General features: G+C 32.5%; 2 protein-coding genes across 2 annotated transcripts; one reads left to right on the forward strand and one right to left on the reverse strand.

Annotated features, from left to right (window-relative positions):
* Window positions 1–93: 93 nt before the first annotated feature.
* Window positions 94–5,334, forward strand: LOC105327743 (ELMO domain-containing protein 2). The gene is given in 9 exon segments (XM_066074968.1): window positions 94–214; window positions 568–752; window positions 2,322–2,448; window positions 2,596–2,725; window positions 3,123–3,256; window positions 3,837–3,905; window positions 4,273–4,291; window positions 4,293–4,407; window positions 5,155–5,334. Coding segments are annotated over 8 exon segments (909 nt in total). The 5' UTR covers window positions 94–214; window positions 568–595; the 3' UTR covers window positions 5,313–5,334.
* Window positions 5,335–10,325: 4,991 nt separating this feature from the next.
* LOC105327756 (ubiquitin-like protein 3) lies at window positions 10,326–25,888 on the reverse strand. The gene is made up of 5 exons (XM_011428380.4): window positions 25,567–25,888; window positions 20,097–20,205; window positions 16,816–16,902; window positions 14,065–14,142; window positions 10,326–13,570 (listed from the first exon to the last, which is right to left on the reverse strand). Exons 1-5 carry the CDS (start codon window positions 25,621–25,623, stop codon window positions 13,509–13,511), a joined length of 393 nt encoding a protein of 130 aa, XP_011426682.3. The 5' UTR covers window positions 25,624–25,888; the 3' UTR covers window positions 10,326–13,508.
* Window positions 25,889–25,890: the final 2 nt, after the last annotated feature.

Consider the following 25,890-nt stretch of genomic DNA (forward strand, 5'->3'; position numbering starts at 1 on the left):
ACTAAGGCTAAAGCTTTATAAAATAAACTAAGGGCATCATTTTTATAATATTTTTATCTGCTTACTCCATGTCAATTTATTTTTTAGGGATATTATCTGCATGATAATGCAGATTATGATTATACGAAACAGTGCAGGTAGCTTTGTTGATGTGGGCAAAAATAGAAGAATGATGATTGGATGTAACTTGGTTACCCTTTTTATTTCATTTCCGGTATTTACAGTTGTTTTCATCATTTCTGAATGTGTAAACTTTGTACACGTAATGACAGCCATTGTTTGAAATATAAATGAATTGTTTGGTTTCGATTTAAAGAAAATATAGATGCGAGCACCTGTCATAGTCAAATTGCAGCTTATGACAACAGCAGTAATTAACAACCAATGAAAATGTGACAAATTTCATTATGTTTTCATCAGCCACTGTATCCGATGATTAATAACAGGATTTCTTCTCGAATTGTTAGTTATAATATTAATAAACAAAGTATATGTAAACCTTGTTACATATATTACAGATATATGCAGGTTAAATGAATTCATTCTATTTTATAATTATCTTTTCAGTTAGACATTATTTATATAAGTAGTACCCATGTTGAGTGATTGGTTGCAAAATGCTTGGACTACCCTGTTCTTCTATCTGATACGTCCCATGTGGAAGTGGGTTCTACGAAGAGCAACAGGAAAATGTGAACTTCTGCGTATTACTTATGAAGAAAGAAAGGGGGCTAAAAGAACTCTCAAAATAGGTATAAAAGTGTGATTTTTCATGCAACTTGACTCTGTATATTGATCTGTGATCTATTTCTCCTTATAGAGACCTTTAGGCTCTCTGAGATTTGATCATGTTCATGACCAGTCTGCATTTATTTCCCCCTTAAAAGTTATAGGTAACCCTTTATTAATATTTATAGTTATATTGAAATGTTCAGGATGGGAGAAATAATGACGGACCATACATATAAAATACATGGTTACTGTCTTGAAATATAAGCTATATTTTGGCGAGGGTAAGAAAACGTGACAGAGGATGATCGAGGCTTGTTGAGCCCTTTTCGACCTGAGCCCAAATATCGCTCATATTTCAAGACAGTTATCATGTATTTTGTTTATCCTGCAACATAATATCACAATTTGCACCTCAAACGAGGTTTATTTGACATATTTTGCTGCATATCTGCAGTTGAAACCATGACACCATGGCATAAACGGTCAAGTGGTCTGACTGTCACATATCTCCCATCCTTAAATTGATCTTTGCCATTGATAGTGAACATCCCTATGCAGATTCTTTCCCCTGGCAGGAGTGTACCTGTCCGTCTTTCAATCGTTGCAATTGCAGCACCCCAATAGTATCCATCATCAGACAAGTATCAAATACAGTCAAACCTCGTTATCTTTGGCTAGATGGGACTGTTTAAAAAACTTTAAGATATCTTAGTATTTGAGTTATCATGAGTAAAATAGTTAATGTATAAGTGGTTGAGACTTACACTTTAACACTTTGACATATCCCTTGTATTCAAGATATCAGTGTTTGAGATACAGAAGTTCAACTATAGTTATGTAGTTCAGACATTGTCGTGGTGGTTTTAGGCTAAAGGGCCTGTTTAATCATCCTCTGTTGGACAGGCCCACTTTTAGTTGCCAATTTGTAGCTCACTTATCTAAAATAAAAAAAAAAAATGCATAGATGACCAGAGAGGTAAAATGGCAAATGCTACCCATTAAAGAAAAGTATATTTCTTGCATGTAAAAAAAAAAAATGCTGTTTCTTGATTTATTTCTCTGTGTATTTCAAAATATTACTAACCATGTGTTCCAAACATAACCTTTTTAATATTACTTCCAAAACAAAATGCTTGTACAAGTCATATGCATGTGCAAAGTTCGTTGGACTGAATTTTCTTGGCCCTGACAGTATAGATAGGTCAAAATTTTTATGTTCTTAATTTCAGGCATAGGACTGCTAGGAGGGCTATTAACAGTAGGGAATGTGTTGTTTTGTAAGTAGTAAAAGAATATATTAAGAACACATAGTATGTGGTATTTTTAAATGGCAGTTTGAATATATGGAGAAATAAATCAAGAAACAGCACACATTTTTGTATGAAATAAATATACACTTTTTTCAGTGGGTGGCCCTTTAGCTCTCTGGTCGTCCATCCAATTTTTTTTATCAGACCAGTGAGCTACATGCAGATCTGCAGCTAGCCCACTTCAGACCTCAAGTGCATGGAATTTCAGTTGTGTTTATAATTTTGTCACAACAAATAAAAATGTAACATTCTACTGTGTTTTTCTTTCTTGTCTTACAGAGAGAAGTCTTAAACTTTCGAATGTTCCATATCTTCATCAGCTCAGCAAGGAAGAGGATGTGGATATTCTTGTAGCCGCTGAAGAGGTTATGAGAATTAAGCAGATTGTGCCAGAGGTTCACATGAAGTAAGGCTTAAGTGTAAGGTTAAATCTACTTCCATGACATAAGAGTTGCACAGTGTTTGATAATGTTCTAGAAATAACTGCAAACAAATCTGTTAAATATTACATTGCTTTGTTTACATGTAATGTATTTAACTTAAATAACTTCAGATTTAGGGGAGATTTTCAAAATTGCCTGTGTCAAATATGTGGATACAAAAGATTAACAAGAGAAGTGGAAATGATGAGGAAGACACCATATTCCCAAGAAAATCCAGAACATGAAGAAAAATTAATGAAGGTAACGGTATATAACAGTATCTGGTAAATGTAATCAAATGCCTTATAATTTAGCTCACCTCAGATGAGATGTTGAGTGATATTCTCAGTCATCTCAGTCATAAGTCTGTAAAAATAATCCCATGCTGAAGTTTTTGAAGCAGGTCTAATATTAACTACAAAATGTGCCCTAAATGGACCAGCTTTGCACGGATGATGCATTTAATGTTTTATTATAACAGTCATGTTTCAAATACATGTACTTATACTACATTATATAGCATGCAGTGGGATAACAGTGTTATTCATTAAATCATATACTAACCCACTAATTGACGTGAAAGTATAACAATAAGACTTGTTGGGAACACAACATGTGGGCTCACAAGTTCCTCATATAATCCATGTCTTCGTTTCAGCTTTGGGAAATCTTAATGCCAGATGAGAAGTTGGAATCCAGAAAATCCAAACAGTGGTCTATTATAGGATTTCAAGGGGAGGATCCAATGACAGATTTCAGAGGCATGGGTATTTTAGGCCTCAATCAACTTTTGTAAGTGTCAATGTTACATTTTATTATAAGCTAGTATTCTTATTCAATGCTCATAAAATTTGATACCTGATGGATATATGCATGAACCTTATTTAAATATTCCAAGTTTTAATATGCTCCTAGAATAACAATCTTATTTTTCATTGCATTTCCCCAAAATCAAACTGGGGATTGGGGTGGAAGGGGTGTAAAATTCACCCTGTCTACCTGACAGACAGCTGCATGTAGATTAGCTGAGAACATGTCATTAAATGCCCCACATGGTTCTTGTAGAAAGCTATTTTAAAATTGTAAAGTTTATTAAACAACTCCTTATGCTCTATCACAAGTGTTGTCTGCATCAATATAACCTTAAATGTTTAAATATCTTATATAAAAATCTCTGTGTCAAACTATACTCATTCACTAGAATGAAAAACTAGAATTAAAAAAAAAAAAATACACCACTGACAGATATATTCTTTGAAAAGCGCTATAGTTATAGCTGGCAGTGCTATACCATTAAATGATTCAATAAAGGAAATGCTGCAGAAATGCAAAAAATGTTTCTCAAATTAATATTAAGATTTTTTAATTACAGGTATTTTGCCATACAATATTCTGATCAGTTAAAACATCTTCTCTCTCGATCTCATCATCCTAAATATGGGTAAGTATAGGCTTTGGACAAATTGCGGGGTTTCTTTATATCCTCATGTAGCAATGATAGAAAAACAAGGCGTGGATCGAGGATCTGATTTTAATCAGATGGAGGTCTTGGAATCATTGTTGTGTATGTTATTATTTGACTTTCAACACAAAGACACTGACCCTGAAGCTAAAGCATTTAAAATTTTTCAGTATAACTACACAGTTTCAAATTAAGATTTAAAATTTATATATCTTATTTAAAGTAAATGGATTGTTCTTTATTGTTAGGGTTATGCATCACAATATTGAAATAAAATTTAAATAAATTGTCTGTCTTATTTGTTAATACATATGTTTTTGTATATGATTTGGGTTTTTTCTCCCAGATACTCCTTGGCAATTGTTGGGTATCAATTTAACCAATATGATTTACCAAGCATTAGTGAATGGACCGCTACGCACTCACTTCTACAATATAGCAGAAAAAGCACCAAGAATCCAAGATTTCCATGAGGTTTATTGTAAGTATACCAAATTAAACTTTTAATTATTCTTGGTCATTTCATATCATTCAAAATATCATGGATGAACCGAAACCATAATGTGTTTCATATTTAGGTAACAAATGCATGGCAAAGTGTATGCTATTTAGGAATATGATGATGGTAGTTTTCACTTTTATTGTTTACATTCATAAAAGAATGGCCAATTGATTGGACTTTACACACATTTTTAGATGAAATCTGAAATCTTCCGAGATTCAGATTTGTAAGAGATCAATTAAAGCCATATATTAAGTATTTTTAAACTTCTTGATAAAAAGATAAGTTGAACAAAACAAACAAAAATTTTAACATAAAAGCCTTTATTTGTATAACATCACTTACAAGCACATTTTAAGACTCTCTACAAACTTGAAATCAATACATGTTATTAATGTTCCACATTATCAATTTTAATATTGCTGATATGAATATTTTATATATGGAAATATTTGCCTCCATTTTATTTTTGCCCCTTTCACCCTCATTGCCAGCGGGCAAATTTAAGACTGGGCAAATGCCAATGTTATCTTTCTTTAAACACAACTGTGTCTGGGTGAATTCAAGACCAGGCGAAACTGTTCGCAAGTGGAAGGGCAAAAATGATCCTGTATACAATATTTGAAATTCATTGTGACTAGCTGACATACCTACTCAGACATCAAGACAAAAGGAAGGATTACAATGCTCAATAATATTCAACTTTTAATATGCTTCTACTTACAGGTCATGTGTTCTGGGAATTTGACAAGTTTTGGTTTGACGAAGAGCCAGTTGACATCATGCAGTTTGGGCCAATGAGGGACAAATTTAACCGAAAACTGTTACATAAACTGTCCAAAAGTCAGACCATTCTACAGTCTGAATTTCAAAAAAAGGAATAAAATTGTGTTCATTTGCGCATAATTCTTAGCTTGTGGTTTCAAATGTGAAGCGTGTGTTCCTGCCTTGTGTTTAAGTATAGGAAGAAGCCTTATATTGAATAGACCTTAAAGAATAAGGTTACTTTTGATATAAAAAATCTGAACAACATCATTACTCTATGTTACAGTTAGGTCATGAAGATTAGAAAATCAATCTTATAATACAGCAATATTGGTATTTTTATTTCAACTAATCCATGTCATATAAATTGACAAGAGCAACATACTTCCACCAGAGTTTATTTGTATCAAACCAACTCTGTGTGTTGGAAACGCAGAGGACTATGGGTCTTATTCCAGAGCAAGAGAAGCTACTATATATCTATACTTTAACAGTCGATTTTGTTTGGATCAGCTTGTTCAGTAATTCAGTGATGCTAGAGGTACAATATCTTTAGAAGAGCATGGTGAATATAGTACTTCAAGGCTAGCTCAATTATTGTGTTTAAACCCACTCACCTCCACCCACCATAACCACCAAAACAGCAATATTTGTTAGGGCTCTTCTCTGCAGTTACACCCCCATAGTGATCAGTCGGTCTGTTTACTGATATCAGCAAAATTTCTCTCCTTTTGGCCCATATTTCACCCAAAGTGTGCTCCGATGTAAAGGATATGCAATGATCCTTACACAAGCTTCTTTGTATAGGGTTAGTGTTGTTGAACTTGGTAAATAATGCAGTGACCTTAACATAAGTTTCTATGTATAAGGTCAGTGTTGATCTTGGTGAATAATTTTCATCTTGGTAAGCATATCTTCTCTTCAATGGCCCAATTTAGCCCATGATTTACCAAAAGAGTGTTCATGGGTAAATGTACAGTAACCTTGAACCAAGTTTTTTTACATAGATAAAAGGTCAGCAGTAGCAGTCTTTTTTCTCTCCCCTTGATCCTGTCAGGATCATATTTTATCCAAAGAGTCTTCATGGGTCTTCTAAAACTACCTTTCTTCCTAATCTCTTTGGCTGAAATTGGGGGCCCTTTGAGATGGTCACCATCTCAATGATCTTATGTGATTCAGTGACAAAGTGAAATCATAAATCTTCAAGTAAGACAAACTAATTGCTCTCTTCAGCAAGCTTGTTTGCTGAAAACAGCAAAGACTGGTCCAAAACATCATGTTAAGGATTGTACACATTTCTTTAATGATTTCTAGGGAATCCTTGATAATCAATTTTAGCAAAGATATATTGATACTTTTTTATGTATACATTAAATCCAACTCCATACCATAATTAAAATTTTACATGCAAGGAGTGTTAATTTTTCTCTGAATTCATTGTATTCAAAAAGATATCTTGGTGGAGATATTTAGGTCCAAATATCAAAACATTTTAGAGTAGACAACAATTAAGTTGTTTTTGTTTTTTGTTTTCTTTTTTATGAATGTTTTAGCAGCACTCTTCAAAGATGTGTGCATTGAGAAATAAAGTATGAAAAGAGACTGAAACTAGAATTGTAATTTTTATACACCTCTCTACACCTTGTAGGAAAGATAGACCAATTGTATATTGTTTACAATTAAGGTATGTGAATATGCTTCCTTCAGAATGATGATCACAACAAGAGGAAGATTTTTATGTATTATGTCAAAGGTCAAGGTCACTTTTATAAGTAATTTATAAGCAATATGGCTAATTATTTATTAGTCTTGGGAGAGGGCGGTCTATTAGTTATGGAACTTGAGCCCAATCCCAATTGTATTTTTGTACAATAAAAATATGTTCAAATTCAAATCATATTATTTTCAGGGGGAGGGAATAAAGAATTTTCATAATCATGAACATGGGGTCAAGATAATAAAGGTCTATGTGGTATGAAGTTGGTATGAAAAACCCTAACATCATATAAATAGCATATAAAGGATTAATGGTACTTATTGGAATGATGATTTCATAGAATCCTGGTGATTTCATAAATTATTTATCTCGCCTTACTTAGTGGCACATTAGATAATCTAGTAATAACAGTGCATAAATCAATCAATGAAACTCAAATTAAGGCAAAATTTGGCATAATGCATGTACCATCTCTTGATAATAACCATTGGCAAATTGAAAAATGGTATCATCACTCTTTTTATGCCCCCCTTCGAAGAAGGGAGGGCATATATTGCTTTGCTGCTGTCTGTCGGTCCACCAACAGTTTCCGTTCATATTGAAATGAAATTTGGTATACAGGTTAATCATAATAATATCTAGGTCAAGTTCGATATTGGGTACGATCGAGCAATTTTCAACAGAGTTATATCCCTTGGACTTAAAAAATTCCAGTTATTTGCAGTTTCTGCTCATTTTCTTCGCATTGGATAAACATATTAAATGAAATTTGGTATACAGGTTTATCTTGATAATATGTAGGTCAAGATTGATATTGGGTTCGATCAAGCAATTTTCGACAGAGTTATGGCCCTTGGACTTAGAAAAATTCGAGTTATTTGCAGTTTCCGCTTATTTTTTTTGCAGAGGATGAATTTTAACATATTGAAATGAAATTTGGTATGCAGGTTTATCATGATAATATCTAGGTCAAGTTCGATATTGGGTACGATCAAGCAATTTTCGACAGAGTTATGGCCCTTGGACTTAGAAAAATTTGAGTTATTTGCAGTTTCTGCTCATTTTCTTCGCGGAGGGTGCACATATTAATATGAAATTTGGTATGCTGGTTTATCTAAATAATATCTAGGTCAAGTTTGATTTTGGGTATGATAGAGCAATTTCCGACAGAGTTATGCCCCTTGGACTTAGAAAAATTCCAAATATTTGCAGTTTAAATACGTTCATTTTCTTTGTGGATGTTTCCAAGGGAGGGGGGGCATAAGTGTTTCACAAACATCTTGTTATTGATTTTTTTCTACTGATATTCCAGATGAATTCATACTAATTTTACCCTATTATACCCCACGCAATGAGGTTGCAATTTGGGGTGTAATGTTTTTGACTGGTCCGTCAGTCTGGTTTTTTGTAAGCACAACTCTTCTTAAACCACTGCATGGAATTTAGTGAAACTTTGTAGGTATTTATGAATAATCTGCAGCTATGCATATTACCAGGAAATTCCGATTCGATTATAATGTTTCTGGGAATTTCTGCCCTTTTGAATTTTGGCCATATATTGAATTTAATAATAAATGGTTTGTAAGTGCATATCCTCTTATACCGCAGCATAGAATTTTGTGAAACTTTGTAGGCATTAAGGACACAATGTGTAGATGGGCATATTACCAGGAAATTCTGATTTCATCATTTTTCTGGAAATTTCAGCCCTTTTGAACTTAGAATTTTTTTAATTGTTAAAGACATTGGTATAGATGTGCATTTTTGCAGGAAGTCTTTTGCAAGTTATGCTCTTTATCAAATTATTTTGTGTGTTTATTGCATACCTTGCTATTTGATCATTATGTGTATCATTGCATGTCCAGAAAGAGGGGAGCATAAATTCTCGAATTCTGTAAGCTTGCTCACTTTTTCTTTTTTGTTAATGAAATATTGTATCACAACACATTAAACAATTGACAATGTAATGTAATAGAAATTTATACTGGTAATTTAACAAAGTACTTTTAATAGGTATATTGAACTTGAATTGTTTATTCAGTATAAATACAAGTGGAAAAATGTACATGACTCTCTAAACAAAATAAACTGTAACTAAGCCAGGTTCTCCAAATGCCCTAGCTATAGTGATCAGTCTGTTTGTCCTTTCATCTGCCCCATATCATTTGTCAACAGCATTAATTCTCCCCCTTTGTCTGGCTCATACTTCATCCGATGAGTACCTTTGGGTGAATGGTGAACAGTGGCCTTTGACCTACTTTCTTGGTCAAAGGTAAAGGTCATAATGAATTAATGTGTAATATCTTTGTAAGGACCATGTAATCTTTCCCCTTCACCAAATTTGATTCATATGCATACTGGTACTTGTAACACCCAAAGTGTACCTTTGGGTTAAGGGTGTAATGTGACCTTAAAATCAAGTTTCTAGGTCAAAGATCAAGGTCATAGCAGACATCTATGAATAATCTTGTCCAGACTATATTTTTTTCCCCAGTTCCATCTGAGCCATGCCTTCACATAAGAGGGCTTGTGAGTAAGGGGTGTGTAGTGACCTTGAACCAATATCTAAATAAAAACTCAAGTTCATAGCAGACCATTGTGATAAAGCCTTGTCCATGCCATATTTTCCCTTTCCTTGACCAATCTGAATCAGATTTTACCACCAGAGTGCATGAAAATATGATGCAAGAACATAACTGGATTTTAATTTTTAGATCAAATGTCAAGGTCAAAGCAGACCTTTACTTGTACTCTTTTTCCAGACAGCATTTACTTGCCCTAATTGCCTCATACTTGATTCTCAGAGTGCTTGTTGGATAAAGAATGAGATATGATCTTGACCTAAACCTCCAAGTCAGAGATTAAGGTTAAAGCAACATCCTCTAAAATGCTTTTTGTATTATTTCCTTTGTTTGATCAGGACCCTGAGCTATAACTACTGTACAAATGAGCTTTATGTGCATCTTTCTAATCTTGACTCTGAATATACAATGGACCAGAAAAATTAATATGGTTTTTTGAATTACACCTAATTTCTGGTGAATTGCCAAAGCCTGTAATTGAACAATTCACATATGTCCTAAATAATATCACTAGTACACTTTGCAGTAAAAACTTTGGTCGACTGCCGTTTTCCATCTACCCAGGTTTCAAACTACTCTGATAAGATTGTTATCATATGACGAGACTATGAAACATTTGTACACACTTCAGATTGTAAATCAAGTGGGGTCAATGACTCCAAATATTCAGGTTATTGGGTCAATACAGGGGACAATCAGCGGTACTATGACATGTAGGGTTGGTAGGGGTAGGTTGTTTTGCAAAAAAACCACATTTTTTTTCCATGACCAGTTTCTAGCATTAAAAACTGTTAAATAAATTTAATAGTCTTAAAAAATAAGGAACTAAAATCTTCATTGTAGTTTTTAATTTTCATGTTTTTTTTAAATCTGACAGATTCCACAACAAGTATCATTGACTGACCTGCCCTTACTAAGCAGATGAAAACGAGGCTATCCAGGACAGCCATGTGACAGGAACATCTCAGTCTGTAACATAATAACTAGATATCACAAACTCCACTTCCTCAACACTCAAACCTTACAGTTTTCTTCTATATATACTCAGTAATAATACTCTGCATTCTCATACATGGCAGCTATTTTTTAGAAAAATGTTCGCCTTTCATGTATTGCACTTCACAGCTAGATATTAATAAAACATTCTTAGGAAGAGGGGTAAGAAAGAAAATTGGATTTATAAAGTACACAATAGTCAAGAGAGAAATTAACCAGATATACATACAGAGTCAGAAATTTACAGATATACATAAGATATATATATAAAACAAGGTACTACATTCAAAATTTGAGAAGCACCAACTTCGGCATCATGACTGGTTGGCTTGTTCAAATGATGACTTTGTCATTGTGCACATGTACAGGTCAAACTTTCCAGATATATATTACAAGCACATTTTTTTTTTTATAAATTATTAAAGATATCAACATTTATTCAGCTATTGAAATGAACTGTGCATTTTTAAATCATGCTTTCTTACAAGTAATTTTTCAAGACTAGAGGTGACTGGTGTGAATCGATCAAAAAACAAGACTGTTAAATATAAAAAATTCCAATAGTTGATTTAAGAAAACATGAAGGGATGTTAAACGATTCTGATTCCCCCTAAAAAGAGGCAATATTTCAAGTTAATGTAAATATATATACCATGTAACCCAATTTAAAAAATATTGATTTTTTTCTTAAATTTCAAGAACAGCTATAGCTTTGAGAAACATGAATTTTAACATGTAAAGTGGCCATGACAAAAAGTTTACAATAAGCCCTCAATCTTGATCAAATGAAGTGTAAATCTAGCATACCATAGTATAAAACATGGTATTCAAACTAATATGATTAGCTAAACTAAGCTGACTTTACTTCATTTAGAAAAAGAGGAAAAAAAATCAACATAATTTGGTCCTATCATATATGATAGTAATGTAAGTCTATTGAAACAAAGACCAAATCAATGACTCTCTGAAACAAATTCTGAGACAGTCTTTAATTTTTGATAACATCAAATAGCTAAATCACAGCATCTGATTGGAACTCATAACATGGTGTACTCCTTTGGTAACATAAGTGTTGCTGGATATATGCCTTGATTGAAGATTGTATTGTGTACATCTCCACATTGTGTTTCATAAAACTGCATAGAACAATGCTGCCAAGGTTGTGTGAAAAATAAGGCCAAAATTTCAAATTTATTTAAACTGAAAAAGAAAACAGGGACAAAGGGATATTGTAAACAGTAATTTGGATTAAACATATACAGAATTTCAAACCATTAGGAAATTCATTTGAACAAGCATTTTATATTCAGATAGCTGTTACAACAATATCAAGATATATAAGTAATTAATTTTCATGTTAAAATTATTAAATTTCTAAGTTATGAGAGTATCACATTTCTAAACAGACTAGGATGCTATCTAGAATAACAAGCACAATGTCCACTGCCATGGTGTTTATATATAACCTGTTGATTTTTCATGTAGATTTATGTTAAAACACGGACAGCTCATGTTTATGTTTCCATGGATTGATCAAGGATTTAATCACAATTATATATAGTTTTACTAAAGAGAAAAATGAAAATTTTCAAAATCAATGTTTGTATATAAAAACAAAGACTTTATATGCACTAAACATCTTTTGATTAAACCTTAAGAATTGGTTATATAAAACTCAATTGAGCGCATGTAATGATTTAAATATAACAAACCTTTCCTACTGTTATTTTGATATCAAGTTAATTTTGCATTCAGAATGAATAATTTTAACATTGCATATGTTTAAATATTGAAGCATCTTTTAAATTTCACAACTACCAAGGCAGCATATTTATTCAATATACGTGTATAACAATAGACGTTGATAATCATCCTATAAAAAATACGATGAAAGATGAAAAAAATGCTCTAAATTTTGAGCAGTTTGAAATGTTTTAATCAGATGAATAAATTAATTAAAACTTAAAAATTTCACACAATAACACTTACAATATATATATTTATATGAAAACAATAGAAGTGCATCATGAGAAATGGTATGAAAACAAGAAAAGTGCATTATGGGAAATATGGTAGTCAATGTGCTATAATATGTGTAACTCTTGTAAATCTTCACTGATTATAAGGCCTTTGGCTGCTGGCTTTTTTCCCTTCAAACAAAATGTAAAATATAAGACAGATTGAGATGTATCCATCTTTGTGTAGCTGACCTTGGAGGCCTGATATTGGAGAATTCTTTTGCCAATAACGGTGAACAACTGACAAATTCCAGGCTCCACTATCATCTTACATTAAGAAAATCAGTGTTGTATTGACTTATAACTGTCTGCCATGTCTATGTGGCCAATTTCAAGCTAGTAGATTTTCTGTATTAATGCAATTGTGTCTGCCTCCAGAATATAACATTAATATATCTATTTCACAAATTAGTTTATGTGGACACACCAATTTGGGTTTGTATGTTTGATTTGTTTCTGTTCAGTCAAAATGAATTAATAAAATCAACAAGACAAGAACAAAAACTGTTCATCTAAAACATTTTAAATGCCTTTTTAAGTCAAATATAGCTAATAAGCAAAAGATTCACAAATTCTAACACTATGCATGATAAGGACCTGAAGAAAAGCACAGAAGAAAAATATGGGTTAAAAGTACCATGATGCAACTGCTATTTCCAGAATTTCTTTTTAATAAAACATAGCAAAAATTTGAGTCTAATGAAAAATTTACAAATATTTGTAATCTGTCAAAACCCTCCCTTTTTCTTCCTTGTAAATTGCAAATTTATAGCATTGCAAAAAAAAAAATGTCTGCAGATGTTCCCTGAAAATCCTCCCTAAAATCCCTCTATATATTGGTATCACAGACTAGCTTTAGTAAAAAGTCAATATGTAGATGCTAGAGTCCTTTCCGCGGAGAACAGCCCAGCTGGTGAAAACGACCATGTGGGGGCCGAATCACTGCCCATGCCTCTACCTCAACGTTTGGATAAAAAATACGAAATGATGAAGAATGAGATGTCACACTATGACACAGCAATTACTGCAATTGCTTTCACCACTTTTGTCCTTTTTTAACTGTCCTGGAAAACAAGAGGATTGAATTAAAATGTGCATAAGATAAAATAAATATTACAAGCAATGAGGGGAATGTGATGCAAACAATTTCAAATCATGCATTCTTTTTAAAAATATACACAAATCTCACTTGTTTTTCACCCTTGTTTTATAATTTAAAGAATATCCCCAAAAGAGTGCAATTACATGTATTCCAATCTTTTTATACCTTGACATACTTAAGAAATAGCACAAGGACATTAGTTGATATAGCATCAATCTTATCAAAAACACTAAGCACTAAAAAAACTCTAGCATGTCAAGGACACCTGCAATGTAAACAACCTGATCCAATACTTTGACATTATATACATAAACTTTTCTTATTTGAAACACTTTTTAATGGCAAAACTGTTTAACTTGTTTGAAATCAAATATATACTATATGCTGCTCCGTTCTGTGAGAAATGTTGTACATGTACTGCTTTTAGATTACCTTTATCAAAAATATACACTATACCTTGATTGTTTGATTCAGGTAAATTTTCTCGGGGCACCAAGTGCATGACAGTTGTCTTCCCCTGCGGAAGTTGTAAAGCTGAAAACGAAACCCAAAATCAGATTTTTCAAAAAATCCTATTTTCAGCGATAATTTTCTCATTTTGAATTTATATTCCTTCAACTGAGACATTTCACATATTACTAGCAATTTGAGTGATGTTGATGCTGATTGTCTTGTATGGAGACTTTGTAGCAGTAGTTAAATACTAAGCCCCTGAAATGTTATCAGGTTCCCTCATTAGAATTCCATCATCCAATATAAAATGAAAGGTCATGACCTTGATTGACCTTGCCTTTGACTTAATTTAAATCAATTTATTCAATGTCATGAACTCAACTCAAAGCAATGGTAGAATAGATTGACAACAGACTCAACTTTATTTGTACCAGATCCTTATATTAAAGGAGCAAGGTCATGTTTTTGGTCAAAATTTTTTTTCTGTTTTAAATGTGTACAATGCCTCATTACGTGATTTACGTCATTTCTAATATTCAACCAAAATTTGAGTGTCAGTCGTCAAGTGAGATACAGGGCTCACAATTTCTTGTTTATAGCACTGAATCATGATTTTTTGAAGTATACAGTCTCATAACTGCAGCGTTGTGTGCATACAAATTGAGTAACGTACGTTAGAAAATTTGTATGCAAACATCGCTGCAGTTATGATACTGTATACTTCAAAAAATCATGATTTAATGCTTATATTTATATTATTTTAACTTCATGCCTTGTCTGCAAATGTAATTTATACCTTAAAATTCCTATCTTATCCTAAGGGTAAGTTCATATTAATGGAAGAGCCAAAGTAACAGCCGCAAACGTGAACTTTGATTTTCGCTTGTGACGTTGCAGTTAACAGCGTTCAACGTTTGTGACGTCATAATAAAACTCGTCATTTTAACCTTTGAGTACCCTGTGTGCATTACAGTGTTATAATTGCCGTAGCTTTCAACACACTTTACAAGCAAAAAATATGTGGAATGTAAATATATGTATACAAATCTCATGCCATGTTTTTGTTTACATACTGAATGTTGGCAGGTAAATTCCAGGTTTAAGACCACAAATGAATGTGACAAATGCTAGAAACTGTTTAATTATATGTTCAAAATGACTTAGCAAATCGAAAAAATCAGGTTGAAAAATGAGAAGATTTACCGGTATATTGAACCAATGAAAGCAAAAACATGGCACGAGCCTTGTTTACATAACAAAGAATTGTGAGCTGTATCTTCGCTTACAACTCTACGACTCCCACTCAAATTTTGGTTGATCATTAGAAACGTATTGCTAATTAAAGCATTGTAAAAACTAAAACCTGAAAAATGAAATTTGACCAAAATCATGACTGTAAAAGGCATTGTCACAATGCCTTTTTAATGGAAAAATAACTACTTATAAAATCCCTTACGAAAAACATTCCAATACAGATATGCAACAAAGATTTATTAAATCAATCCCTGGCTTGATTTCACTGTCCAAATTATGATAGATTTATACAGAAATTTAATTATCATCATACAAGTAAATGACAGGCAAAAAAAATATATCTGATGAAAGACTCGATGAATCTTCAGCAAACCAAATTAAGATCTTTGAAGATCATTTTAGCACCACAACTAACCACTTTCTTCCAGTGGGACCAGCCAAAAGATTGAGTAGGCTCTGGCACAGAATGAGAGTGTCTGTCATTAAGACAGAAGCTTGTTTCTGATATTGTCTTTTATTGGAACCTATAAAGAGTTCTGGTGACTTTGCCATTACATGCCCCCTGGGTGAAAGCTGACATCTGATTTTACTTTGTGATTACAAACTGCTCTGGCTTGACGCAAGCATTACCCTGCTGTAACCACCAGATCAATACCCCCGTTGAATGCACACTACAACGCAATCAATAGTCTTACACGGATACAGCCCCAGCTAGTTACTATTTTTTCTCTTCCTTTTTTTGCACGAAAGATGACCTCTGGGAATATCATTAATACTAGTTCAAAATTTCACACATGATTTGGTCTCACCCTCAAACTATTGACTTCCAAAAACAACCTATAAATATATACCTATATGTTTTTCAAAAACTGAATACCAGGTAGTTTAAAACCTCAAAGTCTACTTCATGTGTTTGATTTTCCGTGAAATCATTAACATTAAAATTCATGATCAAGGATTAACAAATGCTGAGAGGTTCTTTGGGATGTAATTCTGTGGATTCACTTGCATGTAATAAATAATGACTGTGCTTTATCATTTGCTATGGATGCTAATTTTTGGTGAGGAATGTACCCACCTAATCCATGAAAAATAGAGTCCTCATGAATTCTTATTTTGACTGCTGTATTTATGTAAGTCATAGAAACAGAATTACTGCCATTTACCAAAAAATAACGGTCAAAACCTTGCAAAAAACAACTGAGAAAAAAAATACAGGCTTAACTTAGCTGAGATAAATTTACACTCTGAAATCTTATGTCATCTAAACTTTTAATAAGATCACAAGTACATTGCATTAACAATTGACATAATGAAAGAAAAAATGTGCTAATCCTCTTAAACCTATCTATATCTCTCACAGATTTCTCTCTTTACAACTAAGTACTAAAAAATGGGCAGTACGTCTTAACAGTACAGACTGCATCAATATCTTAGCGGCTCTTTCAACATATCGAAAAGAAATCAGTCATCAAGGCAATAAATAATGAGAATTGTTACCTCCTAATGTTACATTTCCATGTAGAAAACGTCCTTGATATATAAGGCGTAAAATATTACTGGCAGGTGGATTTTCATCAGACCATTCTACAAAGGAAAGGATCAGTTTTGTAACACAAAAAACACCAGGATAAAAAGAACATAGCATGCACCCTTAACATTTGTTAACTTGGTGTATCCTTTTACATAATTCAACAACTCGCATACATATTATAAAATACAATTTAGATATAGAAATTGATAATTCAGACTATGAATTTTAGATGAGTTACACAGCAATGAAGTTCAACTTGTCAATCGAACTGATGAATGTCTCTTAGTAATAAAAGTGTAGAATTATACAATTATAGAGGGCTTGTAGGTTTCACATCCACAGTTTACAGATCTTTGCTCTTTAGAACCATTTTAACAAGAGCTTGGACTTTGGGTAGTTGAGTCAAACAACAATGTGACGTAGGCCTGTCTATTTCATTGTAGGCCACTCAGTCACGACTCTTTGAAATTAACAGGATTTGTCTGGCTTTTGAGCATGCAATCGCAATCGCATCGGTGTATATTTTGCTTTCAACCAGTGTCATTTTTACTTGTTTTGATGCAAGAAATAGATCTTTACATCCTACTGAAAGTCCAAGGTCTTGTTAAAATGGTTCTATACAGTAGTACATGTATTACTGCAAATTTGTCTGTTCAATCTTTGGATTTCTAGATTTCAAATATCTAATCAACTTATGATCCTTGAGTAGTTCTTTAATTGTTGATATTACAATGGTTACACTTTTCACATTTGGTAATGGTTTATTAATTTTAGATTAATTAAATTCATTGTCACTAAACAGGTTCATAAAATGCTCCAAATTTAATTTCAAAGGAGGGTCATGTTTAAGAAAAATTGAAATGGCACAGTAATTGATGATTGGTTACAATGTACAATTCACAATTCTTGATACATAAGAAAAAGGTTTTAGATTTGCCCAACTCTCCCTTCCCTGTTCAGATCCACAAGACAATACAACACATACTGCATTTCTGTATTAGTGCTTTTACCTCTTTAAATTATCTCTTGATTATCTTCATTTGTTAAAAAAAAAAAAAAAAAGCCTTTCGTTCATAATCTTATTTATGTTTATCTTGTTTAACATAGTGTATTTGAAAAAATCAACTTATGGTTTCATATCTGATCTCAAGTTTTTTTTTATAGAAAAGAATGTTACACAAGCCATTCATAATAACAAGACTCTGCTGAAATTTTCTTCCATGCTAATATTTAAGTTGGTCATCATTATGCGTCTTAAGGGTTTCATGAAAAAGAATGAGAATGTTACATCAAAGTATTGAACAGAGATATCTAAGATTGGTTTATACTGAAGCATTGTAATCTTAATCAAAATTCCATAATTCATTTTGTCCCCATAAAAATAAATCTCTCAAGAATTCCATCTAATTGCCTCTTTTTCCCCCATTTTCTAAGAGTCCTGTCCACAATATGAGAAGAGATAGGAAGAGAGGGGGGTAAAGAATGTGCCAATGTCTACATTCAATACTTTCTTTTTTCCACACTAAGCACTTTTCAAGGAAAAGTGGTTGTCTATGGTTTGTTCCAATAAACTTTCTGCACTGGTAAAAATTGCTCTAACAAACAAGCTTGCATAAGTGACATTTATATTCATCACTCAACATGTACGGCAAAACTTAGAGGGCAAAAATTGTAACAGTTTTAGGTGTTGCACCAAATACTTGTATCTATAAAATTGAAGCTGATAAGTACTGGTAGATGCAGTAGTTAGGTTTAATATTACGGTCACTACCCTTATCTTGTTCTTTGTGTACAATACTCTTTGTTTCACAGCTTTTTTTACTGTACTGGGTAACTTCACCCCTCTATCCTTCACTTGTCACCATTTTGAGATGAATGTATTAACTGCCATGTTGCTCACAGATTCACACTTCTCCCCAGGGAAACCCAACCCAGGAGATCATGTTTCTTGGCTGTTTATCTGTCATCATCTGATTTGATATCCATCTTATTCCCTTACAAAACCCAGTCTGAACTTCTGTAATCCTTTCTCAATCACTTGACAAACCTTGGTTGCTGAATGACAAGGCAGAAGCAGCATGGCACTGCCATAGTCTCTGAGATCAATACCTCACAATACATTAACAAATGTTGAAGCAAAAAGGGGTCTATATTATATTACATTTCCTAGCCTCCGCTGGATATTGCCTCTTGTAAACCAATTGTACGTGGTGTGCTGACATTATATGACCCCAAGGATACCAGGAAAATTAATTATATAAGCTTCTACTTTAATCTGCCCAGCATTTAATCATTCCAAGTCCCCATATTACTTGATCTATCCTTCTTCTTTCAAAAGGCACCTAAATTAACAAGAGAGGGAAAAAAGATTCCAAAGATGAGAAGAAATTTACCTACAACTCCACAGAAAATACTACAAGAAGACCCACCCACTTGATCAGCAGTTTTTAGAGATGTAATTATGACAAGCAGAGTCATATTTCATCTGTACCCGACCTTATCTTTCTTGTTGGAATATAGAATACTTATTATCCCTGTAAATGGTGATTTCTTCCCCGAGTGATCACCATCCACATATGTAATTTTTATGTTTCTTTCTATCAAAAGCAGCAGAACAACTCTTTGAAACATTTATGTTCTTTAAATGGCAGAAGTAATGCTCAATTTCTTTGTGGTTGTCCATAAATCTTCAATACGTCTGATACATGAAAATAAGTTGTAAAATGTGTTCCGTTATGTCTACTGGACTAATTCTATTCGGATGCAAAACCATTACATGTTGTGAATAAACTTCATTGCATTTTCTGTACAAGCAATGTTATAGCAACTAGACATCAATATTAGATGTTAACCCAGCTTCAGGAAAGGACATGAGGATTTTAAGTACTGGTATTTTAATACATATAATTAATGCCTATAATTAAAAGCTATTTTCTAAATTTTCAAAAACATATTAAAAATTTGCAACAAGCTCTGGCCAGTTTTGGTATAAAAATGGATAAATGACAAAAAGTCAATTGGAAACCCATAGCAATGTTATTGGTTTTGATAGAATGTTTGATAAATGGCTTGATGTTGCTTGATCTGTATGTTTGTTTTTTTTGTTTTGATTTTTTTTTTTACAAGGGAGCAGGGGGTTAATTTAATGGGGGAAAGGGTGGTGTTTCAGTCACATGACACATTTTCCATAATTTAGCACATCTTCTTTTAAATAAGTTACATCTGGGAAAAAAAGGTTTAATGTTACCTCGTGGCCAGTTTCTATAGACAAAGTCTGTTACATCTGCCACTGAGTCGTTGGGGTAGAACAAGAACTCTTTCGTCTTCCCGCTGACCAGAATCAGGCGTAAATTTACCTGTAAATTAAAGCAACATGCACATGTTGAATAATCATGGCTTCAATAAAGTGCCATTAAATACGAAAAACATGTAGCAATACAAAAATCATATGCTGTGTATCATCTTGTCATTTTCTCAATGTTCTGCAAGTAGTACATTACAAAACAAAATAGAATAAGAGTAATACCGGTATATGTGTATTTTGATTGGAAACATATAACTTTACCCTTGAGAGAGAATATCTAACATCTAACAAATTGTTTTGAACTTGAGTTAAAATTGCAGAAAAAAAAATAATGTTTTCAAATCAGAAAATTTAATGGTCTGACCTAGTTGTATGATTCAAGCTTCATTCAATTAGAATCTACTGAACCTAGAAAACATTAACTCAATAACTGTTCCAATTCCTATTTGATATTTCCAGTGTACAGATAGGTAGAAGTTCATCTTTTAACTTTTTAGAGGAGAGGTAGGGTGCTTAACTCCTGCCCCTCACACAAGTTGGCATTAAGGTTTAAGGTAAATGTGACATCTTGTAACACATCACCTATATTGTTGGAACTGATAAATTTACAGACTTTGTGAAAATTAGCAAGTGTGTCAAGATAAAACTCGTACTTGAAGGACTATAAAACAATAAACCAGAAGTACTTTTTCAGTACTTGTGGACAGTTTGTCAGACCATTATCATTCTTCCCAAAGCTTTCAAAATAGCTAGATCAGCAAATTGTATCTGGGTATAAAAAGATGTCACATATTTCTTTTTTCCTTACAGAAGGTCACCCTTGGCTAGTTGTAAAATTGTTCAGCTGCAATGCTGTACCATAGTTAGCTTGTTAGCAATTTATTACAAACATACCCTTAATGAAAGCTGTATGCCGTACACATTTAGAATATATCTGCTGATTATTTTTACAAGCCTCCCAAATATGCACGACACACAAGATCTGAGGCTTTATGTTGTTGAGAAACGTGTTTACTTTCCTCACTGGTGCATTGCTCTAAATTTATCCCTGCATCTTTCCAATACAGAAAGTAAATATTTTGAGAAAAAATGAATACTCTTGATCTGGCACTCAAAAACAAATTGGGTTTGTTTCCAAGGTCACCGTTCCTCGGATTGAACAATATGGGAAGAAAGAGGGCAAGATGAGTGAAGAGAGGCTTAAGAGTTTTAAATGTTAGCATATTTATATAGGAGAGTATTATGGCATATAATATATCATAAACTCAGACACAACAGCTAGCAAAACATTTATCAAGTGTGGCTGATCTATAGGGCTTCCATTTTTTCTTATTTGCACTTCATATTTATTTTTATTTCTACTTTATTACAGCATCAATAAGAAAATCTTTCATGATTTATGTGGATCACTTTAAAAAATGGATACATTGTAGCTTTTTTCTTCCTTAAAATCTGTTAAAAATATATACATTTATGTTAAATACTTCCTGCTTAACATTTTTTCATTATCTTTTTTTTTTAAACATCACACAGAACGTCTACATCAAAGTCAGCACCCAACAACTAAGACAGTCAAAACAAGGCCATCTTAGCATCCAACAGACAGGGGATAAATATGAATAATTAGTTCAAAATTGACAATACTGTAATTAAGATGATTGTGCTGATACTTGGAGATGCAGAGAAAATCAATAGAAAATGTTTTAGAAGCCTTGATCAGTTCATCTATATCAGTGACATAATGTTAGATAAACATGAACACTTTCTAACGAGATCCATCACAGGGAAGTCTTGTTTATCACTCAGTGTAAATCTAATATCTAAATACATTCCTTAAGGATGACGTTTACTCAGAATGAAAAAAAAATCCACTGATGATAATGGAAAACCATCTATTGTGTGTTATAGACCTTGGCTTGTATTGTTATTTTTCACTTTCAGAAAAGTAGGTCAATGACCTACTTTTTGAGTTAATGGCCATTAAATATATATTGAAAAATCAAGAAAAATCCCATAAAATTTTATACTATGATTGAGATTTTCTTAATTATAAAAATATTACAAATAATTAAACACTTTAAAAAATAAGATACAGTTTATGAATGGTAGTGGCACTAAATAAGTACACAGCATTAAGATTCCAGCGGCAATTTTAAAAAATAATTCAGTCCGAATTTTCTCTATCAGTTTTCAAATCCCTACCCATATTTGATCCAATTTTACAAAAAATTGAATGATGATAATACAAACACATTTATGATATTGAACTACTTATATTGACCTTATTTTGTTGCCATAAAATTTATATGAGGTCAATGATCAAAATTTTGAGATATGGTGTCTTTTATTGTTTTTAAGAATTTTTCAATATTTTTATTATTCGTGCCATAAGATTATTTTAATGAATAAGTAAGGTAAAACCAACGAAAAATATGCAAAATTACATAGACTTAAATATAAAATCCTAACTTTGAATATTAGACTAGTGCCAAAAAACTTTTAGCAGAAAACAAAATCTGCAAAATTTAGTCCGAATATCCTCTGTTTGGCTAAAAGTCAATTTTTGTTTGAGCCTAATTCCATAATAATGTAAAACTATTGAATGTTTTGTCAATAATTATTCATTTCATAAATACTTTTTGTGTTTAGAACAAATTTTACTCATTACATTGAACTTTATAACAATCGGAATTTGAGAACTCAAACCCTGAGTAAACAACACCCTTAATACTTTATGAACAACCAAAATTTAAAAATACCACTGCTTATGGGCAATATGGCTATACATGGAAACGTTGTTATCTCAAAACATGGTCTGGAGTCTGTTTATAGCTTTCTCCTACTGATGGCTGCTTAATCAAATATTGAATTCACATTTGATCTGTGACATTTTCTTAAAACCCATTTAAACAGTGTGATTGCGCCAGCTATCAATAATGTGTGTTCAATGTAACTAAAGGTTACATCAAGATCAACCTCTGATGTTAGAATTGATATAACATACAAATCATCTAACCACACCTTGGTCTGAACCCACCCACCCCACCTCCTCTCAACCATGAGGGATGATAATTTAGGAAATGAAGATTTATATAAAGGGTGATAATTTAATTCAGCTTAATATCAGGAACACACCAGTGTTCTACAGACTTAGACCATCAAGCTGCAGGGGGTCCACTCTCTGTACACTCTATAAATCTCTCTAATGAGTAACCTCACTTCACAAAATAATACAGTCCTAGAGGTGGTTGGGAAAAAAAACCCTTTCACATTTACACAACTCCCTTCAGGGTACAACTACAGCAAAGGTTTAATAATAAAATGTTCTACCCTAGTGAATATCAAATTAAGATTATCTGACAGTTGTAAAGGAAGCTTTGTAACCAATATATGATAAGTAAATTACACAGTAAAATGTGCAATGTGCAAATAATAATGGTACTTGATTATTAATGGTTATAAACCAATTAGTTTTACAGAAATCTGGTTTCAACAAATTACGATGGGTCCAGCTTGAGTGGATTTCTAGGAGACACTTTTCAATATAAAAGTAATGATATCACTGGTTATATCCAATATAGCTTGATGAAAACATCTAATTTTTGCACAATTCATCAACAAAGTAAATCAACATTTTCAATGAACCATCATAAGACTAATAAATTATTTCTGTTTAATGACAGGCCAATTTTCCTTGGTATTGGGGGTGGGGGTTACAGGCATAAATAACAACAATTCTGGCAAACTTGATTTGATCATGACATCATTGCAGGTTCAGATGTTATTGAGTTATGATGTTCATAAATGCAATTTTTCATAAACACACAGTGGAAATAGGATACGGCAAGACTTCCTGATGAGAAATGTTTACAGAGAGGGCCCACTGTGGTCAAGTCCTGACATGTGTTACACAACTAATCAATTCTCAAATCTCAACAAAGCACTTGTCAACAAGCTGGTGCCAAGATGCTGCATCAGATCCAGAAGTTCTTTAGAAAGAGCCTGAACTCATTTTCCCACCTTCACCTGCCCAGATTATTCTAGTTTATAACTAGTACTATCAATCTCAATAATAATGCAATTTTTAAAACCCTCCTCTCCTTTTTGCTACATGTATAACATGGTTTTGACAATAGTAATACCAGTTCATAAGTAACAATATATGATCATAAGATCACCCAAGAGATGTTGACATAATTACATCAGTTTTATTTTAAAATCCCTGAGGCAAGTAACAATGTCATGTCACACTAAACATGTCATTGTCTTGGAATCAAGCTTGGGTGTTGTTTTTTCAAATGATATTGTTAAACAAATTAATTTCACAGCATACATAATTAGCAGTATCGTTGTATGGTATCTAAATACATGTTGAGACAAGCAAAAACAAAAAAACATTGAATTTTTCCTAATCCATTTTAAATAAATCAACAGCTTTGAAAATATTCAAAGGCCAATTTGGATATGACAGCTAAGCAAATTTATTTTCCTAATCCATGCTCTTTATACACATTGATTAATCTCCAATTCTGTATTGTTTTTTGGTCAACAGCCATACAGCTCATAGACAAAATTCTATCTAAACTTTAACCATCAAAAAACAATTATAGCTGTATTCTGGTCTTAGAAATTGCAGCATAGATATATAATGTCATTCTTAAATCATGTAATCATGGTGAATGTAGTATGTTGTTTATTTCAATAATTAACTGCACAATGTAACTTTAATCGGTCAATCGACATGTTCATAGCCCTACATATTCAACATTTGATCTACTTTTAATATATTCAAGTATCTAACTTTCAACAATAAAAATTATGAAAAGTTTGATGTAAACACAACAATATCAATGAAATGCTATTTCTATTTAAAATTAAATGTTTCTTTTGTATTCTGAAGAGTTCAATATGAAACCAAGTATATTGTTTCCAAAATTAACCTAAATTTTGATGGACATTCTCACATTCCTTAGATTGGTTTAATAATAAAGTAATATTTTATCTCCAGTATGCTGAAAGGATGGTTTGTAAAATCATGACAATTTTTTCTGTCAACAACATTAAACAAGATTGAGACTTAACTTTCATCATCTTACTACAGTACTTAATAATGTGCAACAGTATTGTACTTGATTATAACAGTGCAACATATAATACAATGGCTTTATGTGCAGATCTTTATTTCATTCAAAATCTGTTTGAATAACATCAATAATCATACAACATACAGCAAACAAATCACATTTTAAATAAATATGTATAAGATGTTTGAGGTCCATGTACTATAAAGGAAACCCTTGTTAGCTAACTGCTTTGTTTACAACTATACCTGCATGGCTACTGATCAGCTGATTAGAAAAATACATTGTAAACAAAAATTTGAAAGAAATAACTGATGCAAAAGAAAGCATACCTTATCATGTGGTATTCCTCGAGATCCCATACCATTAACTCCGTTAGTTGTTGACATATCAGAGAAAAAAGTTCAAGAAACCAAGATATACATTAAATTCGATTACCCGGTCCCATCATCATCACTTCCGTTTGTTTTGGTGGTCAAGTAAACAGTTGGACAATAACGATTATTATTAATTTACATTATATGGTATTCGTCCGAACAAAGAGCATCAAAACATTTGGCAAACTATTAAAAATCCTTAATCTTAGCTTCTAAAGCGACGAAGAAAAAAGTTTAGTGCAAGCAAGGGATTTTGGGTAATATTTTTTTTCTTCTGAT

The sequence above is a fragment of the Magallana gigas genome, chromosome 2 (genome assembly GCF_963853765.1).
Source record: "Magallana gigas chromosome 2, xbMagGiga1.1, whole genome shotgun sequence".
Classification (NCBI taxonomy): Eukaryota; Metazoa; Mollusca; class Bivalvia; order Ostreida; family Ostreidae; genus Magallana; species Magallana gigas.

Excerpts from the sequence above, each read along its gene's own strand:
- LOC105327756 (XM_011428380.4), bottom strand. The coding sequence starts at position 25,623 with ATGTCAACAACTAACGGAGTTAATGGTATGGGATCTCGAGGAATACCA. Across the intron at positions 16,903-20,096 it reads CTATAGAAACTGGCCACGAG|AATGGTCTGATGAAAATCCA; the intron begins GTAACATTAAAC and ends TTTCCTTTGTAG. Across the intron at positions 14,143-16,815 it reads TGGAAATGTAACATTAGGAG|CTTTACAACTTCCGCAGGGG; the intron begins GTAACAATTCTC and ends TTTCGTTTTCAG.